General features: G+C 34.2%; 1 protein-coding gene across 2 annotated transcripts in view; it reads left to right on the forward strand.

Annotated features, from left to right (window-relative positions):
• Znf277 (zinc finger protein 277) overlaps positions 1-21,860 on the forward strand; it is a 138,550-nt gene extending 116,690 nt beyond the window's left edge. For both annotated transcript variants that reach the window (XM_047560824.1, XM_047560825.1), the window contains exons 6-12: positions 7,654-7,764; positions 9,599-9,731; positions 15,224-15,291; positions 16,926-17,022; positions 18,655-18,697; positions 19,888-20,062; positions 21,549-21,860. In XM_047560824.1, coding sequence (XP_047416780.1) covers positions 7,654-7,764; positions 9,599-9,731; positions 15,224-15,291; positions 16,926-17,022; positions 18,655-18,697; positions 19,888-20,062; positions 21,549-21,735 — 814 coding nt within the window. In that variant the 3' untranslated portion in view covers positions 21,736-21,860. The remainder of the gene's footprint in view (positions 1-7,653; positions 7,765-9,598; positions 9,732-15,223; positions 15,292-16,925; positions 17,023-18,654; positions 18,698-19,887; positions 20,063-21,548) is intronic.
• The last annotated feature ends 30 nt before the right edge of the window (positions 21,861-21,890 follow it).

The following is a 21,890-nucleotide window of genomic DNA, read 5'->3' on the forward strand; positions in this document are numbered from 1 at the left end:
ATCAGGGTAGTTCAACATCCCAACATTCCTCTTAATCATATTTACTATACTTTTTATCATTATTTTAGCGTGTACTCTTATCTATTAAAATTTCTTATAAAACAGTCTGCTGTACTGTGCCAGCAGCAGCCTCATATTCTCATTCACCATGTCTCCTGATTTCATCAGGAAGCCACGTTGAGTGCTTAACTTGTACCATCTAGCTTTTTTTTTTTTTAATATTTTTTAGTTGTCAATGGACCATTATTTTATTTATTATTTATTTACTTATTTATTTATTTATTTATTTATGTATATGCAGTGCTGAGGATCGAACCCAGGGCCTCACACATGCCAGGCAAGCGCTCTACTACTGAACCATAACCCCAGCCCCCTATCTAGCCTCATATATGTACATTCTATGATTTTTGCATAATGATGAAATTGCCTAATAACCTATTTTGCAGAATATATCAATTATTATATTAGCAATATTGCAGGCTTACATTTATATTCTTCTATCACAGGGACATAAAAAGAATCCAAAGACAAAGGAGGTAAATAATAGACAAGGTTAGAGGAATTAATACTTTCTTATTCTTGATCTATTTTTTATTTTTTTAATTTTTATATTTCTAGTTAAACATGACAGTAGGATCTACTTTGATATATTTATACAAGCATGGAATATATCATTCTAATTAGGATCCCAGTCTTGTGAATGTACACAATGTTGAGATTCACTGTGGTATATTCATATATGTATGTAAGAAAGTAATTTCAGGGACAGGTGAGATAGCTCAGTGATAAAGTACTTGCCCAGTGTGCATGAGGCCCTGGGTTCAATCCCCTTCACCATATAAAAAATAAACAACCACAATAAAATGATTTTTAAAAAATGAAAGTTATGTCCTATTTATTCCACTGTCTTTTCTATTCCTGTGCCCCTTCTCTTCCCTTCATTCCCCTTTGTCTAATCCACTGAACTTCTCTAATCTTCTTGTCCCTCTTATAGTGGGTTAGCATCCACATATAAGAGAAAATATTTGACGTTTGGTTTTTGGGGACTGGCTTATTTCACTTAGTATGATAGTCTCCAGATCCATCCATTTACCCGTGAACGCCATAAAGTCATTCTTCTTTATGGCTAAGTAATATTCCATTGTGTATATATACTACAATTTCTTTATCTCTTCATCTGTTGGTGGGCATCTGGGTTGGTTCCATAGCTTAGCTATTGTGAATTGTACTGCTGTAAACACTTATGTGGCTGTGTCACTGTAATATGCTGATTTTAATTCCTGTGGATGTATACTGAAGAGTAGAATAACTGGATCAAATGGTGGTTGCATTTCTAGTTCGTTGATGAATCTCCATACTGCTTTCTAGAGTGGTTGCACTAATTTGCAGTTCCACCAACAATGTATGAGTGTATCTTTTTTCCCACATCCTCACCAACATTTAGTGTTATTTGTATTCTTGATAATCGCCATTCTGGTTGGAGTGAGGTGAAATCTTAGTGTAGTTTTAATTTGCATTCCTCTAATTGCTAGAGATGTTGAACTTTTCCTATATTAGTTGACCATTCATACTTCTTTTGAGAAGTGTCTGCTGAGTTCCTATGCCCATTCATTGATTGGGTTATTTGTTTTTCTGGTGTTAAGCTTTTTGAGTTCCTTGTATATCCTGGAAATTGACTCCTTGTCTGAGTTGCAGGTGGCAAAAATTTTCTCCCCTTCTGTATGCCCTCTCATTTACATTCTTGACTGTTTCCTTCACTGTGAAAAAAACTTTTTAGTTTAATACCACCATTTATTGATTTTTTTACTTTATTTCTTGAGCTTTAGGAGCTTTGTTGAGGAAGTCAGTTCCTAAGCTGACATGTTGAAGTGTTGGACCTACATTTTCTTCTAGTAGGTGTAAGGTTTCTGGTATAATACCTAGGTCTTTGCTAGGTCTATTCTTTATCCTCCCCAGTACACCTTTGACCATGGAGTATACTAGCTATTTCTTTCAACCTATTTATGTCTGAATCTAAAGTATGTCTCTTATAGACGGCATATAGTTGAATCTGGTTTTTTTTTTAATCCATTGTGCCAATCTGTGTTTTTTTATTGGAATGTTTCTTTTATGTCTAATATAATTACTAATAACCTGGAATATACTTCTACCATTTTGCTATTTGTTTTCTATGTTTTAGATTGTTTTGTTCCTCTCTTCCTTCATTACTGCCTTTATTTGCATTGAATAGGTATTTTCCAGAATATGATTTTAATTTCCTATTAGAGTTTTTTATCATATTTTTGAGCTATTTTCTTAGTGAATTCTCTGGGGATTACAAATATAATTCTAACTTTAAACAATCTAGTTCCACTTAATACCTATAACATAATTTCAGTGATATATAAAAACTTTACTCCAACATAGTTTGTTTTCTCTCCCAACACCTTTGTTCCATTGTGATCAAACAAGTTACATCTTTTTAATTACTGAGTTAAGCAATTTGTCTTTTATATTAGATAAGAGAAGAAAAGGGTTACAAAAATACATGTATATTACCTTTTATATTTACCTTTGTAATTAGCTTTTCCAGTGTTCTTTATTTTTTCATGTAGATGTGAGTTATCATCAAGTGTCCCTTCCTTCTATCCTAAAGGACTCCCTTTAGTTTCTTATTGGGCAGATATGCTAGTAAGGAATTTTTTTCAGTTTCTGTTTATTTAGGAGTAGCTTGATTTCTCCTCCTTTCTTTCCTTCTTCATTTTTTGAAGAGCAGTTTTGCTGGACATCAAATTCTTGGTTGACAGTCTTTTTATTTTTTTCCCCCAGAACTTTGAATGTCATCCCCATACCTTCTCATACCCATAATTTCTGATGAGAATTCAAATGTTAGTTTTATTAAGGGTTCCTTAAGTATAATGAGTTAATTTTTTTCTTTCTACTTTCAAGACTCACTTTTTTTTTAACAGACTGCATGTTGATTCCTTGTACACAAATGAGGTACATCATTTCGTTTCTGTGGTTGTGCACTATGTACATTCATACCATTTGTGTAATCATTCATGTACATTGGGTAATGATGTCTGTCTCATTCCACCATTTTTCATACCCCCCCTCTCTCATTTCTTTCTACATAATCTAAAATTCCTCCATTCTTCTCTCACTCCCCCCCACTCCCATTATATATCATCCTCCACTTATCAGGGAAAACATTCAGCCTTTGGTTTTTTGGGGACTGGCTTATTTCACTTAGCATGATATTCTCCAATTCCATCCATTTATTTGCAAATGCCATAACAAGACTCACTCTTTGTCTTTGCCTATTGACAATTTATATCTTGGTATGGATTTCTTTGATGTCTTTTATTTAAAGTTTGTTGGCTTCTTAGACATTTAAGTTCATGATTTTTCATCAAATATGGGAAGTTTTCAGACATTATTTCTTCAGATGTCCTTTCTACCACTTTCTCCCCCTCTACCCCCATCTTTCAAAAATTCTATTATACATATGTTGGTAGAGGATGGTCTCTAAGGCTCATTTATTTTCCTTTAATCTTTTTTATTCTATACCTGTGCTAGAAAAATCTCAGTTGCTCAGTTTTCAAGCTCAGTGATTTTTATTTCTGCCACCTTGAAGCTTCTTTTGAGTCCCTTAGTAAAATTTTCATTTCAGTCATTGTACTTTTCACCTTCAGAATTCCTATCCTTTTGTGTAATTCCTACTGTATTTATTATTGTTAAATGTTCTTTGTTTGATAAGATTTCATTCTCATACTTACCTTTGATTCTTTAGACGTGGTTTCCTTTAGTTTCTTTGAACATACTCATCTTAGCTGACTTAAAGTCTTTGTCAGCATCTGAACTTCCTCTTGAGTAATTTCTGTTGACATTTTTTCTTCCATGTATATGAGTTAGGGTTTGTTTGTTTGTTTGCATATGTTGTAATTTTTTTGAACACTAAACATCTAAATAATATAATGTGAAAAAAAATAAAATAAGAAAATAAGAAATAATACAATGCGGCAACTCAATCAGATTCCTCCCCTGCCTCACCAGGGTTTTTATTGCTGTTTGTATGTTTAGTGACTTTCATAGACTAATTCTTTAAACTGTGTGCTCTTGATCATGTGTGGACTCTGAAGTCTTTACCCAGTTAGCTTAGTGTTCACTAATGATCAGACAGAGATTTCCTTAAATGCCTTGAGCCAATATTTCTTCTGTCCTTTGTCTAGGGTTTAGTACGTAGGTTGAGGAATGCCTTCAACCCTACATCAGTTTACAACCCTGCCTTAGCGTACACTTTGTGGTTGTGTAGATACTCAGAATTAGCAGCAAGTAAGAGATTGGGGTCTTCTCAGTTCTTTCCTGAACTTGAGCATGGGTGTGGCCTTTTAGATCCCCAGGAATATGTCAGAACTTTTCAGATTTCTCTACAGACATCTCATTCTTGTTCTTTTTAGGTATTTTGGCTAGGCTGTTATTTGCTCCAATCAACATTTTCCTCAGGCAACTGTGATGTTAAAAACTGTGATGTCACTAATTATTTTTGGCAAATGTCCTGAGGGTAAGGAATTTTCAGACTGAGTAAACTTAGATCATATAAAGACAAACCCTGTGGATGGGACTTTTCTCAGTATCTGACAGATAAATAGTAATGATTCTTTAGGAATGCTCCACTCCTCTTTTGCCCCTTCCAGTACACGTGAGGCTGCCAGTTTTCAAAGCTATGATGCAGCTAACGAGCTAGGAATGGAATACAGCAAATTAAAGCATCACAAGGCTCACCATTCTTACCATTTTTCTTAAATAACTGCTTGTTAAGATTTTCATAAGCTTCTGGTAAATTTCCAGAGTTCTAAAAACAAAGTTGATTTTTGACAATTTTTGCCCATGTCCTAATTGCTTTTATGGAGGAACGAATTTTTCAGACATCCTTATGAAAGTTTTTCTTTCAAAGCTGTTCCTTTAACTTAATCCAGTTTGCCCAAAACACCTTTATAAGTTTAGAGAAGACTGATAACAGAAAATATTAAACTAGGAAAAAAATGATATTGGAGAGAACTGTGTAGGGGAATTTTATTTCTAAAATGTAGAGGGAAAACAGTTTTGAGAAAAAAAGTTCATGAAGTAATACTATAAGTGAAACTTCATTTCAACCCAAAATGTGTTAATTATATATTCATAATTATTACATGCCTTTAAGAACTAATATGAATGTGAAAAAGATGTAAATGTGAAAAAAAATTACGAAAACTCTTAAGTTTCTGTGAAACTTGTAATTTGAAGACAAGTTGTGTGATTAATGATAAAATTAAGTTTGTAAAGAAGGTAAGGAGTTCAAATACTAGTTAAAATTGCCATGTGGTTAATTTTTCTGAAATTCAACCTTAGTTAACTAAAAATTTATTTAAATTTAAAAAATGAATTCAACAATTTAGGAGATCATCTTGACTGATCATAAATAACTTCATAATCTTAGATGAAGCAGATCAAGTAAGGTGCCATCTTTACTCCAAAGCCCCAAAGATTTTCCTGCCTTAACCAACCAGTTGTTAAGGTTAGAAAAGTGAGTGCAGGTGATAGTGACCTCTCCCCACCTTCTCAGCTTACACGGGTAGGCCGAATTAACCAAATGTTGACTTAACTAGCAAACCACTTAGATACTTATATTAAGGTTCTCCAGAGACATAGGACATATATATATATATATATATGGACATGGACATAGGATATATATATATGGACATAGGAGATATATATATATATATATATATATATATATATATATATGGATGATATTATGGGAACTGACTCACATAATTAGGAGTTACTAGAGAATACAATCCCTTCTTTAGCCTGCTGCCACTCTATCTATACTTGACTGCCCTTTAGTGCCTGGATATCAGTCTTGGAACGGGAAGGAAGTCCTTCCTGAGGCTGGACCACTCCTTATTTTCCCCCCTAAGACACCAAAGACCTTCAGATTACAGCCTGGAGCCAAGCAAAGACTGTCGACTCCACCAAACCTCTTCTTTGGGCAGGCCTGCCTGTTTTGTCCTTGCATAGAACTCACCTCAATCAAGAAAGCAGTAGTAATGGTAGCAGCTGAGCAGGAGAAGCCTCCCAGCAAATCTACTTGCTTTGAGACAACTGCCTGTTAACACTGTCCCCCTCACTTTTAAGACCTGGTTGCCTGGTTAGCAGACTCAAAAAAAAAGAGAACTTTGGAGCCAGCCTCGGTTCTCATGGGCACATTCACTATGGAGCAACAACAGAACCTAGAATCATGGAAAACTTCCCAGTATCTTTGGGAAGATCTACCCCTGTCTAGGCTGCCCAAGGATAACTCTTGAAGGCCCAGAATCCTCTGTGAACTACCCCAACAAGTACTTTTAGTCATAGTTATCAGCAGTAGTTAAGCAGTTACACAATTGAGCATATTAGCCACAGATTAACAAACATATCTCCTATATAGTAAAACAAAAAGGCCAATAGACATATTTGGAGATGTTTGTTTTATTTCACTTTCTCAAGGAAAAAAATTAAAATTTTTCTCTTCTGCATAGACTAATCAATAGGCTGGTCATTGGGTTTCCAGTTCATCATAACCCCTGCAAGTAATTAGACCTATTAACTGTGGGTTCCAATTAGATAAATATCTATGATCACAGGTTATCTTACTGTTAGGCAGTTGTTTCAGCTCTTCCTCATTGTATTAGTCAGAGTACTCCAACAGTCTGAACTAATAGGATACATGTGGGGATTGTGATACAAGAGGAAATTTATTAGAGAAACTGATGTATGCAATCATAGAGGCTGAGAAGTTCTATGACCGGATGTCTAAGAGTTGGAGGCCCTTGGATGCCAGGAGCATGGCTCAGTCTGAAGGGCTATGAACCAGGAAAGCTGATGGTGTCATTCTCAGTCTGAGGCTGAAGGCTCAAGCCTGGGGCCACCAGAATGAAGTCCTGGAGTCCCAAAGCCAGAGAACCAGGAATTCTTGCATCCAAGGGTGGGAGAAAGACAGTATCCCAGCCTCAGAAGAGAGAGACTAAATCATTTTTCCTCTGTTTTTTATTCTATCCAAGCTGATTGGATAGTGCCCACCTAAATTAACCACAACGTAGTCCACTCAGATTCCTGACAATTTCCTCTGGAAAATATATATCCTCACAGATATATCCAAAATTACTTCACTGGTTCTATAGTATTTCTTCATCCAATAAAGTCATTGTCTAAAATTAACCGTCATACTTATCATGAATTATAAAAGTAGAGGAAGCACAATTTATTTAATAGGTTAAAGAACAGAAACCTGATATTCCTATGGAGGACAACCCTTCCAGTATCAATTAATGGAACAAATTTCAGCCTTTCAGTACTGATGTGATTATGTGTGTACTTACATACTTTTTTTTTTTTTTTTTTTTTTTTTTTTTTTTTTGTGGTACTGGGGATCAAACTCAGGGCCTTGTGCTTGCGAGGCAAGCACTCTACCAGCTGCCCAGCCCCATACTTTATAACATATTACTCTTCCATGGCTAAAATTTTTATGCCAGTGCTTAATACTTGCTTATTCACTCTTGATTATTGTCATTATATGGTTACTATTCCTAGCCCGATTTGCTCCTAAATGATTTGTAAATAATATAAATGACTCAAATTTCTTCATAGATCTGTTCTTTTGAACCACATGGCCAGAGAGCATGCTTTCAACATTGGATTGCCAGACAACATTGTAAACTGCAATGAATTTCTATGTATGTTACAGAAGAAACTTGACAAGTAAGTACTATTTTATGAAACATGGCTTAAACCTATTTTAATAATGGACTCTGTTGTGAGTTTTTTAAATTGATTTAATAAAATTTATTAAAGAAATGGAAATATCTTATGTTGGAGGAATTTACATTTTGTACAACAGTCCTCATTTTATGTGGAGTACACTGCCTTTAGTGTTTTTACATATTCTAATTAAAATGTCATATGTCACTTATACCAGTGTACATACCATATAAAATACATACAAAATATGTACAAAATATATACAAAATACATATAAAATACATCATACAGAGTATGAAGAATACTCATCATCTATTCCAAGAAATAGAACATTTTAATTCCTTTGACTCTCCATTTGCTTTTCCCCTTAGTATCTCCCCAGAAATCACTATTCTTGATTTTAAAATTGGAATTCCTTTACTTTCATGGTAACTTTTCTACATATTTAGTAAAGAAATATATTTTTAAGTTATTAGTTAATTCAGTTTTATGTGAGACATGGCAGATTATATACATTATTCCATTCCACCTTTTACTTTTCATTCAAATTTATACATAATACTCCATTGTCCCAAAGTCATATTCTAGCAACCTTGAATATATAAGGCTTATTAGCCTGTTGAAATAATGCAGGAAATTTTACCAAAATGAATTACCAAAATGACTTTAAAAAATGTTTCTGTTTTTTTTTTGTTGTTGTTGTTGTTGTTGTTTTGGTTTTTTTAGGAAAGGGCCCAAAGATATTTTTTTCACCCAGAACCTAGTTTTTGAAGAAAATGTAATGCTTACTAGCCTGGAATCTCAATTCACTACATTAAGAGCAATAACATTTTATAAATTAAATATTGAGTGATACAGATCAGGGATTAAAAAAAAAAGTTCTTAACTTGAACTCTGTTATTGTTATTCAGTTATGTTAAGATGAATCATTTCACTTGTTAGATGACCATTCAATTTTAAAGTAAGACCAGATGTGCAATCTAATAGGATTAGCAATAAAGAATATCAGTAATCACCATATTGCCCATAGTTATTTCTGTGGAAGAATGTACTTATTTCTGTGGCATAGAAAGTAAAAGAATGTTTAATAGAAATTTTAAAAATTCAGAATTAGAATTAAAACATTGGAAGATTACAATCATTGAAAGTTCATGTAAAAAAGATTAGATTTACTCTGTGTAATTCTGACTGATGGATAAAAATTGCAGGCAGTAATAACTGTAAGACTTGGTAAGGAAAAAGACATTTTTGTTAGTAATTTGCTGAATACTGGTAATTTCTGCTTTATTAAGTGATAAAATACCTATCAGTGGAGATATTCAAGGAGAAGGCATATGAGAGTGATATGAGAAAAACAACCACTGTGTATTTTCTTCATATATATGTTTGCATAATAATTCATAATACCTAATAAGTGCTTGAGAAATATATATTAAATTATCAGAAAAAATTCTAAAATCTAGGTATTCAGTTTAGAAATCAGAAAATGACAACAGAGAGGACAAATATTTTAACAACTTATACAGGTACTAGGGACTCTATCTAGAAATCAAACCTGCAAATTAGTTTACAGGATTTACCAAACCATATGCTAGTTATTATATGTAGTAGAAACAGTTAGTGCTAGTTGCCATTATAATTATTTGAAGAACATACCTACATTATCATTTTAGAATAAGTGGTTTAATTACTAAAGCAGCAAGATAATTCCAATAAGGATAGTTCAAATATTTTGTGTGACCTGAAATGAATAAATACAGCCTCAATAAAGGTCTCCCATAGCAACTATCCAAGAAACTTGTTAAACCTAACAATGTTTGTATATTTCTTTTAGTTTGCAGTGCTTATACTGTGAGAAGAACTTTAGGGACAAAAATACACTTAAAGATCACATGAGAAAAAAGCAGCATCGTAGAATCAATCCTAAGAACAGAGAATATGACCGATTTTATGTCATCAATTACTTGGTAAGGCTTTCGTTTCATAATTTAAAATTTAATTGCAGTACTACAAACAAATCTTTCTAAAGGCCAACTAATGTTTGAATAAGAAATTAATACAAAGGTTAACCTATAATTGAAGAACACTTTCAAGCAGCAGTTAGCAATGGTTTACAAAGCATGATTTGATTTGATTTGATTTGTGTTTGATCTGGCAAGTATTTATATAGTAAAAATGTCATGTCTCTAGAACTCACAGTGATTATGACCAAAAAAAGAAAAATGTCCACATACCATCTACCACTTAACGCCTTATCTATTAACTTGAGGCCAGAGACTGCTATATTCTCTTTTAAAAACATTTGTTGAGTACTGGTGTTACATAAGATAATTATTTAAAAGCAATTTTTTTACTCTTTCCCTTCCTCCTCAAAAAATTCTCCCCTTCCTCACAAAACATGTATCGTGTTCATTCTCTGTACTAGTTTTGGGTTTTGTTGTTGTTTGGGGGTGATTTGATACTGGAGATGGAACCCAAGGGTGCTATGCCGCTATGCCACTAAACTGCATTCCTGCCTTCTTCTTTTTTATTTATTTATTTTTTTTATTTTGAGATGGAGTCTTGCTAAATTGCTGAGACTGGCCTCAAACTTGCAATCCTTCTGCCTCAGCCTCCCAAGTGACTGTGATTATAGTATGTACCACTGCACCCAGATGAATTGGCTTTTTCCTTTAATGGTATGGGAATTGAACACAGGACCTTGCTCAGTTTATTTCCAGGGATGTTTTTAGGGAAACCAATGCATTTGACTATGCAAGGCAACTTTTATTTGTTTGTCTGGCAGGGTGGACTAACCAGGTTACCACTCTGAAGATTTTAAATGCACTGAAAGCTCTCCTTGCCCAGAAACTTTGATAACATTTGCTGGCTTCTATAGATTACAGTCTCTGGGGTACAAAAAAGTATTCAGTTTGGGCAAATGTCACTGTGGGGTATTTAGAAATATGGGAAGGGTTTTGGATTCACACATTGACCAGGGAGTGCTACTGGCCCTATCCTCCATCCCCCAACTTTTTTATTCTATATAGTGAAGGAAGGAAACTACTCATACAAAAAAAAAGGAGTTAAGTAATTCTCTAGAGGAACTGAAAGAAAGATGGGGAGTTTTGTTTCTGTTACTTTCTTAAGCAGAAAATATTGGGTTTTGTTTTGTTTTTTCTTCTCAATATGAATGAATTAAAATGCAAACCCATTGGCCACAGAAGGCTAATAGAATATAATCAGTCCTTTTATCTGTTAGATAGAAACAAGCATATCCTGAATTATGTTGGAAATCTCTACTCTAGAATGGAATTTTTATCTGTTCTGATATCTATATAATATTCAACTGAAATTCCCCATGAGAAGCGAGTTTAGCATGTGTTTGAAGATTGACTCTGGGAGGTTGCCATGGTTTGCTGCAAATGTTTTACAACCAGCTAAAGGCAAAGGCACCCTTTGAGTCCTTCAATCTTCTGTTGAAATCATTCAGTTGTACTTCCTAGAGCAAATGCAGCTTCAGGGCCTAGCTTAATCCAATGGGGGAGTGGACTTCAGTCTTATTTCTAAGAAGTATTCACCTACTGCAGCAAACTATAGAGTAATTTAATAGTTCTTCATTCTGGGACTGTTTTAAGCTAATATTCAAAAGCTTGGAATTAGTAGAACATTATACAACTGGAGGTATTTACCTTTTAGAGGATACGCCAAAGAATCTACACAATAATATTCTACTGGCATTTTTTGAAAAGTATACTTCATTCCCAGGATCAAGTAATATGACTGTTAAAATTGAAATAATCAATAGGAATACCAACTATACCTGGGGGAGCATGCTAGATTATAATGGCCACATAGGATCCATGTTTACTGTGGCAAATGATGGCTCAAGAGAATATAAAGATTTTAATATATATAAAATGAAAATTAAATCACAACTTTAGGGTAATATTGACACAAGTCATTTTTTTTTTTTTTTGAACTATTAGAATACTGATTATGGGCCTGGCACCATCCTAGGTATTTATATTAAACTTAAATATTTAGGTATTTATATTAAACATAAATATTTGTATTAAATCATTTAATCTTAATCACATCTCTATGACACAGGTATTATTATTAAGTCTATATTATAAAATGGGAGACTGGAACATAGAAGTTAAGTAATTTTCCCAAGTTCATATAACAATGAAAAGTGTTTATCTTTTGCACCAGTTTTCTTCATTTTTCTAGTTGAGATAATGCAAGTAACTGCATCTTATACTTTTGGTTAGGTTTTTGGTTAAGCAGTGGTATTGATTTCATAATATTTTCACCCTCCCTTGCCTCTTTTGTAACAAACTAAAAAGTGACCCATCACATCAAAGTAAGCTAACTTTAATCTGTACATTGAGTCTCTCACCCACAGACCCATAGCCTCAGTAGCACTGTATACCTACCTTCCTAATGGGGCAGATAGCAAATGACTGTAAGAAATCGGGGAGAAGGGAACTTAAATTTGTTAAGATGCCTAGGCATTATGAAAATACTGTAAACATCTTTGAAAGGATTGAAGAAGCCTGTGAAGTCTCTAAAAATGCGTAATGCCTGAACTAGAGGAGTGCTTACAAGCGGGCATCAATCTTTAATAACATTCTAGGAATATTTTAAAGAATATTGTTGTACATGAAATGATACATGGAATGTGAATATAAAAGATTGTTCCCAATAGTAGTAATGTGTAATTAGGGAAAAAAAAGAGGGCCAACAGTTTCTCAGTTTTATTTTAGACCCCATTTAATATGAAGAAAGAATAAATTCTTCTAAAATTTTACTTAAACAATGAACAATGGTAATGCTTGCTTTATTACTAAAAAATTTTTTAACAAGAGAAACATTCATGGTTTCTTCCTCCAAGAGAAAAGGCTGACATGAGCATGCACGAAAGACAGAAGAATTATTATATTGGTAGTCAGTGCCTGGATGTCCATTTCATTGACTACATACATTTAGGTGCCTTCCAGGAACCAGATGCTAGAACAGGAAGTAAAACATTGCACACAGGGTGGTGATTTGATCAATACTCTGAAAGAGTTCAAAGGAAGGAGACAGACATATGAGCACATTTGTTTGAACTCCTTGTAACGGTGTTGACAGAGTCAATATTTGACCCCTCCTGTATCATATATGTGCTATTATTGTTATCCATCCATAGAGTTTTTCACCTCCCAAACACCTATAGAATCTCTAGTATGCAGTGATGAGACTGTCCAGTATATCCTGGCAAGTGGCACTCCAACAGTTATCAAGGTGGGAGAACCAAATTGACAGGTTCCTTTTTTCTTCTTAGGTGAGATTATTTCTATGTTTAATAATTCATATCCATTTCTGAATTATAAAAGACTTGCAAATACATTAAAAATTCTTTGCGTAGTCTAGATTATCTACTTCAAGTTCTTGGTTCGTTTTCTCACAAACAGGAGTTCAATAAGATAGTGAGGATGGTTAAGGGACAAAGTACCAGTGAGTTTCACCACAGTCAGGTACCCCTGCCTCAGAGGGCAACAGACTGCTTACCATCTTTGGGCCTTTGGCTACATATTCCTAAGGTGCTCATGTTTCAAGTCCTGAGTATTTCTAAAGGGAACTATTTTTTGCCATGATTTTATCATTTGAAAATTTTCTACTCTTTCAAGTACACAAAGCCATGTATAACAAATGTGAACTCTTAACCTGTTTGTCATGGTTTTGTTATAGTTCACTCTAATGTGTTCACATTTTAAATGTTACTGTATTTGTAATTGTGTGTGTGTGTGTGTGTGTGTGTGTGTGTGTGCAAGCGCACAATCATGTGTATTAGGGTGCTGGGTGAGACCTTTTCTTTTTTCCTGTGTTTTCTTCCACCCTCTCATTGTTCATAAGCCATCTGATGCAGGGGTTTGAGGGGGTGTTCTGAACATCTTTACTGACATGGCTTCCAAACTTTGTTTTTCTTGTATCCTTTGCTTTCCTGAATGATTCATTAGTAGGCACAGCCTCTTAATTAGAGAGTTATGTGCTTTATTTTTTGTAATTTTTTTCTCTGTGGGTCTTGTTCCTATAATAAACCATATATTTAATGTACAGAAGTAGAGTGCTTTAGGAAAGCCTGGCCACTGTCACATGCTATTGTTTATTTCTTAATATACTAATGAACATAGATTTCTATTTTCCTCTCAAGTTTGATAAATTGTTGATGCTATATTACCTAAATAAATTCTCATATGTTGTACTGAACTCCATTACACTTTTCAGTTTGGAAGTTTGACAGTGAAAGATGTTTTTTGTTCCTTTTGGCTCAAAACATTTATTGATAAGCATCCTTTTCCCACATCATTTAGAATGGTAATATCACAGATGGTCCATACTTGAATAATACCTTGCAGCAATAAAAGCATGACTATAAGTCCTTATCCAGAGAGACTAAGTATGGCAAGAAAGATTTAATTCATTGCCAAACGTCTAAAAAAGATCCTGTTAACAGTGTAGAAGCCATTCTTTATGTCCTGTAACGATGTTCAGATGCTTTGTGATAACTCTGGGAAGTACACTGTAAAGTCCAAATTTACTATCTGTAATGACATTATGGTAGATCTCTACATGTTTTCAGGAAGTGACAAATGCTTAGAACAGTAAAACATGACAGAGAAATAAAAAATAACTTGGAAGAGAGGAGTGTTGTTTTGGACAGACTAATCAGACTAGTCGTCTCAGGTGGGATGATTTAAGCAGAGTCCAGGGTGACTGAGCCAGCGGAGCCACTGGGAGGGCAGTATTTCAGGTAGAGGATGCAACAAATATGGAAGAGCTGGGTGGCGTGAGTGTGATGTGTCCAAGGCATAGCAAAAAAACTGGTTTGGAGTAAACTGGGAAAGGAAAAAGGTATTGAGAAATAAGGGTGAAGAGGGAGCCAGGGAAGGTATGAAGGTCTCATAAGCCATGGCCAGATTCTGAATTTTGTTCAGAGTGTGAGAGGATGCTGTGAGAGGGTTTGTACATACAGGGAAGAATCCTTTTGAAAGACTACTGTGGCTGCTGTTTGGGAAGTAGACCATAGGGGACCGAGAATAGAAACAGAGTCCATTTAGGAGGTTGTTTCAGGATCTCTGCCAGGAGATATTAGTGGTTTTTTAAAGATTCCCAAGAGTCTAATATGTATCCAGAGTTGAGAAACAACTGACTTAAATTTAAGAGAAAAGGAACTTGATTGCAAGGAGACTACTGCTTCTACAAAAAGAGAAACATTGAAAGCATATTAGGATATAGCTATTCTTGTCACTGAAATAAAAATCTTGATATATCCTACCTGTATTGTTTCAAAACTATTTGAATGAGTTTTGGTTTGGTTTGGGGTTTTTAGTTTTTGGGGTTTGGGTTTTTGTTTTTTTTTAAGTTCTGTAACTTTTGTCTTCTTTCCCCTTTTCTCAATCTCTCTAATCCCTCTGTTTTTCCTATAAAGGAACTTGGAAAATCATGGGAAGAAGTTCAGTTAGAAGATGATGGAGAGTTCCTAGACCATCAGGAAGAGTAAGACACCATGTTGCTGCTAATTAATTACTGTGTTTCAAGAGTAGGAAGATAATGCTTTCGTTTAGTCTAAAACGATCATTGTAAAGAAAAGAAATTTAAAAAAAAAAATCTCTTTGAGCCATGCATTCTTTCATTTAATATGGCAAGAATGTGAATTCAAAATAAGTTTCAAAGAAAAATCTAATATGAAAGACAGTTATTCCAAGTAAATTAACACAACAATTATATATAATTCAGAGAAAAATACATTCCAAAATGATCTCCAGACTCCGAAATCTTAGGACTCTCACCGGAGTAGAGTTGCTTGTCTTTGTAGTATAGAATATAACCTAAATTGAAGTTAAATCGTGTTCTGTGTTCATCCCATTGATTACTAACTTAAAACATACACAACTTCTTCACTTGAAATTAAAAGCTTAAGAAGTGTTCTTTTCAACCTAAAAGGATTCAATGTTAGTCTTTTTTTAATAAAAGCTATTAGACCGTTTTCCCTCCTAAGATTTTGGGTTGGGATTATTTTAATAGTGAAAAAGTTCAAAATTGCAGAGCTTCCATTTGCTAAATTTATTTGATACAGACAGATTTAGGTAGAGAGTCCTCCAGACTAAAATAAAAATATTTCTTTCCCATTAAGACATACTAGTTAGAATATTTAATGAATGAATGCTGAAGTTTTGATGACATAAAAGTTTATAAATATTAATAGTTATGACCTTGAGCAGATGGACTGGTGATTCCCACTTGGATGCATAGGGTTAGGGAAAATATTCATTTTTTTTTCCTAATTGGGAAGCTTTGATGGTAATTGGGTTAGGTTGATCTTCAAAGTCAAAGCAGTTGGGCTGGATATAGCTCAGTTGGTAAAGTGCTTGCCTCACATGCGCAAGGCCCTGGGTTTCAATCCCCAGCACCACAAAAAAAAAAAAAAATCAAAGCAGTGATGATTTCTAAACTTGCCATGAGAAACTCTCCCATTTGAATTTGAATGGATGGTTCCTTGTCTTCACAACTCTCCCTTACTGGTACTTTGCTTTTTATGCAACTGACAAGAAGTTGGGAATATTTCAAAAATAAATGCATGTAGAGCAGGGAAGTGGTTAAAGGGATCATGTATGCTTTTTGAGTTCTCTGTTTACAACCAGATTTAAGACTTGCCCATTTAAAATGATTTCCCACATGAAAAATACATAGTTTGCTTTTTTTAAAATGCATTATTTGTCATGCAGAAACATTCCCAACATCGCGCCTCACATCGTGTGTACTTAGTGGTTGTGGTTAATGAGAGCAAGCATCACATCTCTTGATATTTCCTTTACAAATTAAACCTAGTTGTTTCAGGAAAACATTGCACTAATTCTATACTGAAAAAGCTGCTCAGAAGAGTGGCAAATACAAGAAAATGGAGCAGCACCTGTTTTCTATTTATATTAATTTCATGGTGCTACTTTGAATTGCAGAATATATATCAGAAAGTCATAATATGATGTGACAGTCTTTACCAAAATGTCAGAGTTGAGATTGGCAGCATTTTCTAGGGATGAGAAAGTAATACCAAGTCACTGTGTAATGCACTCTTCTATTTAAAAGAATCTCCATTTTCTGTTTTTTGTTTTTTGGTTTTTTGACCCCAGTAAATGGTCTGATTGGGAAGAACACCCTGCCTCTGCTGTCTGTCTATTTTGTGAAAATCAAGCAGAAACAATTGAGAAATTATATGTTCACATGGAGGTAAGAAGCCTTTATACATTCTAATTTTATTTCATTCTGACAAGAAACTGATAATCATTGCACCCTTGTTTGCTTATACTTTCTTTTCTCAATCAGTATTCCATTTGTAAAAGTGCATTAAGCAAATAAGCAAAACAGAAGAGACAGGCCAGGTCTATCAAGGAGAACCTGAGCTCAGGGCAGTTTACTTAGTATGAATGACTAGACCTGAGTGAGCTATTAGTATGAGATAACACACACCACTAAAACCATCCCACCTTTGAGATGTTGACAAGGTAATGATTAACAGTACCCAACTGTTAATAAAGGTTCTGAGTCTTTATAGTACTTCTGAAGAAAGCATGAAGGAACTATTAACTGGAAAATCAAGAAGCAAGTGTTGCCATTTAAAAGGTCCTGGAAGAATGGGGGAGAGGGTAGCAGAGGGACAGTGTCCAGGGTAGGATCTTATAGAACCTTCAGTTATCAAGATTTGGAGAGAAGAAATTCAGGTGCATTCCCAGCTACTTTTCATTCTGGGTGCCATTTTTACATTGTAGTAAAGCTTAAAGCTTGTAGTTCTAAATTTTACTCATCTCAGTATACCTAAGAGATGCTTTCTCCCTATACCTCTGATCCTCAGCTGAATTCTGAGAGTAGGGAAGAGGGAACAGCTAATGATTTATAAAAGCTTGGGGACTGAAGGAAGATTATAATAGAAAAATATTTCTGAGTGATTCTGATATTCTCTTCATCTCCTTCCCTCAGCTACTATTGTCTACAGTGAACTGTGCTCTTCTCTTCATTCATAAGCTTTATTAGTTCAGGAAGATAATGACCTGGGTAGTATTAGAAAGGTCTTTACCCTTATAAAAGCAGGGTGGATGTATATAGTATTCTGTTTAAATTTAACTCCTAATATCCTGATGTTTTTCAGTTGAAAGGAGCTGCAGTACCCTATGCTCTGTAGGGATCCCATCTTCAACAGGTGGCTTCATCCTTTGCTCAGTCACTTTCAGTGATAATGTATCATAAATTCCTAATGATCAGGCATGTGGTGGTGTGGCACTAAATGCCATCACAGTTAGATGATCTCTGTCCTCCACCTTATAAATTAAAACATTGACACAGGCAATTACAGGAAGGAAACAGAATGAAGTAAACCTCTGCATTGTAAAAATCAAAAGGAAGTATGATTTACAGGAAGATGGGAGTGAAAAAGAACTTCCACGTTAAAGCTCTGTATTTGACAACATAAAATAAAAACCAGAATGTGTAAAATTATCTATCTACTTGTGGAGCAAAGTACCTATATCCATAATTTTAGTCTAGATGTCCAGTGTAGTAGAGTCACATCTTACCTGCAGTTTTACCAGACTGCATATTTCAGACATGGCAAATTATAAAAACTATAGCTACAAAGCTGTAAATAATTAAAACATTTTAACTGACTGATACGACTTGTTTGGACTGTGCTTTAAAAGGAAGTTTAATGTGAGGTGAAGTAGTTAGAATTAGAAAACTTCAAAAGGAGAAGATGATGAACTCAGACTCAGTTTCTGAAGTACTCAAACTCCTATAAGCTGTCTAAATCTTCATCCTGAGAGGTTAAATAATTCATATGCTTACAAGTATATTCATTCCTTTTTTTAGGATGCACATGAATTTAATCTCCTCAAAATAAAGTCAGAACTTGGTAAGTGTGATTTGGAAGTTATTTTTCATGATGTTGCATTTTTTAATAAGCCCTCTTGTACCTGATGACTGTGTTTTATAGCTGTAATTGGAGAGTACACAGCCAAAATGCTCTGTATAAATGGTCCTGCCAGAACTCTCTGAAGTAGTGACTCTCAACCATTTTGAACTATAATATTCAAATATGGTTTTTTTCTTCACATAGAATTTTTTTCACTTTCCTACATATATAAATGCTTTCAATGAAATAGAAGTTAATAGTTAATGTGTCATAACATGAAGGAGATCAATAGAAAGAACACAGATTTTTGAAGTCAGACTAGAGTTCACACTCCAATTCCAACGCTTACTGGCTGTATAACCTTGGAGCTCAGGTCAGAAAAATTAATGATGTATATAAAACACCTACTGCACTGTTAGGCAGTGTAACTAGCATTATTCATTACATATATCTCCAACTGTATCATTTCCAGTATTACTACATGGAAGAATTAGGGGCATTGAGGTGTGTAGTACTGATTTCCTCATGGATCTAAAACAGTAAAATGCTCACTTCTCACATTTCAGCTTATTCTATACTTGCCTAGACTTTGGATGTGTTACTTTGTTGCTCTTACAGACAAACATTCATTGTACTTATAATTAGTTTAGTAGTCAGAAACATCAGCTCTAGAGCTAATAGCCTAGTGTGAGATCCCAGTTCTGCCACTTACTAGCCATTAAACCTTGAAAAGTTTAATAATGTGTAATATAGATACGATACTACTACCTGTTGATGGGATTTTGTGAAAATAAAAAGTATTAATACATGGAAAGTGACTAGAATAGTGCTAAGCACATAAGCCCTATGAGTAAGTATTGGCTATAATCTTTTGGTATGCTTTATAATTGCACTGCCTCTTCAGATTGGTTAATTAAGATAAGTGTGCTTTAAAAAATTTTAACAAAGGATTTTTAATATTTTCTCCATAAATGATGTTTGAGGCAGTGGATTTTACCCTGATATAAACATTACACAGTTTAAACATATAGCTAAACATCACATGATACCCATAACTTTGTACAATTTTTATGTTTTTATATAACAGGGTAAAATAAAAGTTTAATTTAAACTTCACTTAGAAAGAAATTATAACAGTGTCAAATGGGTCTGACCAGTTGTCTTATGATTCTGTATGCTGTCATTATCAGGATTAAATTTCTATCAGCAAGTGAAACTGGTCAATTTCATTCGAAGGCAAGTTCACCAATGTAGATGTTATGGCTGCCATGTGAAATTCAAATCTAAATCAGATCTAAGGACTCACATGGAAGAAGCTAAACATACTTCACTGCTTCCTGAAAGAAAGACATGGGATCAACTAGAGTAAGTAGTTCCAAAATAGGTATAAACTTCTGTGCTCTGATTCCTTTATTCTGTCTCTTTAATTAATTTCTTTAAACTTAAAAAAAAGGAATATATATGTAGTGTAAAAACAAGTATCTTCATTCCTCAAAAACCTTATCTTAAAATAACTCTTAGAAATAAAACCAACTATTTCAGAATTTGTGGTGTGGAGCTATAGATAGATAGATAGATAGATAGATAGATAGATAGATAGATAGATATAGAAGTAGATATGGACTTTTTAAATTATATCTCATTAACAGAATATTGTAAGCATCTTTCTAGATCTGATACTTATCTGTTGCGTCATTTTTTTAAAAATATTTTTTTAGTTATTGATGGACCTTTATTTTTTATTTATTTATATGTGGTGCTGAGGATCGAACCCAGTGTCTCAACCATGCTAGGCAAGTACTCTACCACTGAGCCACAACTCCAGCCCTGTTGCATCATTTTTAATGCTTGCTAAATATTCCATTTTATGGCTATAATACCCTAATTTTTTTTTATATTTAGGTTGTTTCTGTTTTTTATAAATAGTAAATAGTAATATAATGAATATTCATATATGCCTACATTTTTGTACACTTATCTAATTATTTCATTTAGGTGAATTCCTAGAAATAAAATTACTAAGTCAAAGATATGCATACTGCTAGGCTTTTAGTATACTTGTTACATAATGGCACTTTGAAAGTTAAATAGTCGGTCAACTGATATGTACCTATTGAGCTATTGTGAAATTCCCAAGTATCTTTTAACAGTCTAACCTTTCTGGGCTGGCTCCCACATCATTCTTGGGAAACCAACTGTGGGGTTCTAGCTACTCAGGTTTCTCTGTTCTCAGAGAATGTTGTATCAGGCACCCCCAAAAAGCTAGCCAAAAAACTGTAGTCTTTGTCCTTCAGAAAAACTCAGATTTGTGAGAGTTAAATTTATCCCTAGGTTGAACTGGTGCCTTGTTCTTTTAATTCTTCTTACAGAGATTAGATATGAAGGAACCAGTAATGATTAGGTTGAGAAAGAAAACACAAGGAGAAACCTAATAGTTTTCGTTGGATATTTCAAGAATTTGTGTTTGAAAAAGTAACTATTTTGAACTTTGTCACATATGGAAGAACTGGGACTTTGGAGTTCAAATAAAAGGGATGTCACGAAGGAGGTGTTAACAATCAGAGCTACCCAACAGTGGAGTAGGCTGCCTTTCAAGATAGTACTTCTTATCATGGTAGATATCCAGAAGAGGCTGAATGAGAGGTCGCAAGACTGGATTCTGCAAGGCTGATATCAGACAAAAAAGTGAAAGTAACTCAAAGTTGTCTCCAGTAAAACCTTTGCAAAACTCTAAGACATTGTTAGTAAGGGAACCTAGCAAAATTATAGTAATGTGTACATTCAGCTGCTTAGAAATTTTCTAGAGAGTTTATTAGTTAAGTTATTCAATATATCTGTGCTTGTTTTTCAGATATTATTTTCCAACCTATGAAAATGACACTCTCCTGTGTATACTGTCTGACAGTGAAAGTGACCTGACAGCTCAGGAACAAAATGAAAATGTTCCCATTATCAGTGAAGATACATCTAAACTACATGCTTTGAAACAAAGTAGCATTTTGAACCAGATGCTGCTTCATGAGTGCTTGAAAAACTAGAAGAAACTGCTGCAGGAGCAATTTGTCATGTTTTTCTTCTGAGACATACAAAAGAATATTTTAAATTTGAACACCAACAAAATATTAGTTCTTGGTGAAATAATTTTTTTAAGTGAATGTTTTTTCAAAAAATTAAGTAGAAAAATAAAATGAGG

This window comes from Sciurus carolinensis, chromosome 8 (genome assembly GCF_902686445.1).
Source record: "Sciurus carolinensis chromosome 8, mSciCar1.2, whole genome shotgun sequence".
In the NCBI taxonomy this organism is placed as follows: Eukaryota; Metazoa; Chordata; class Mammalia; order Rodentia; family Sciuridae; genus Sciurus; species Sciurus carolinensis.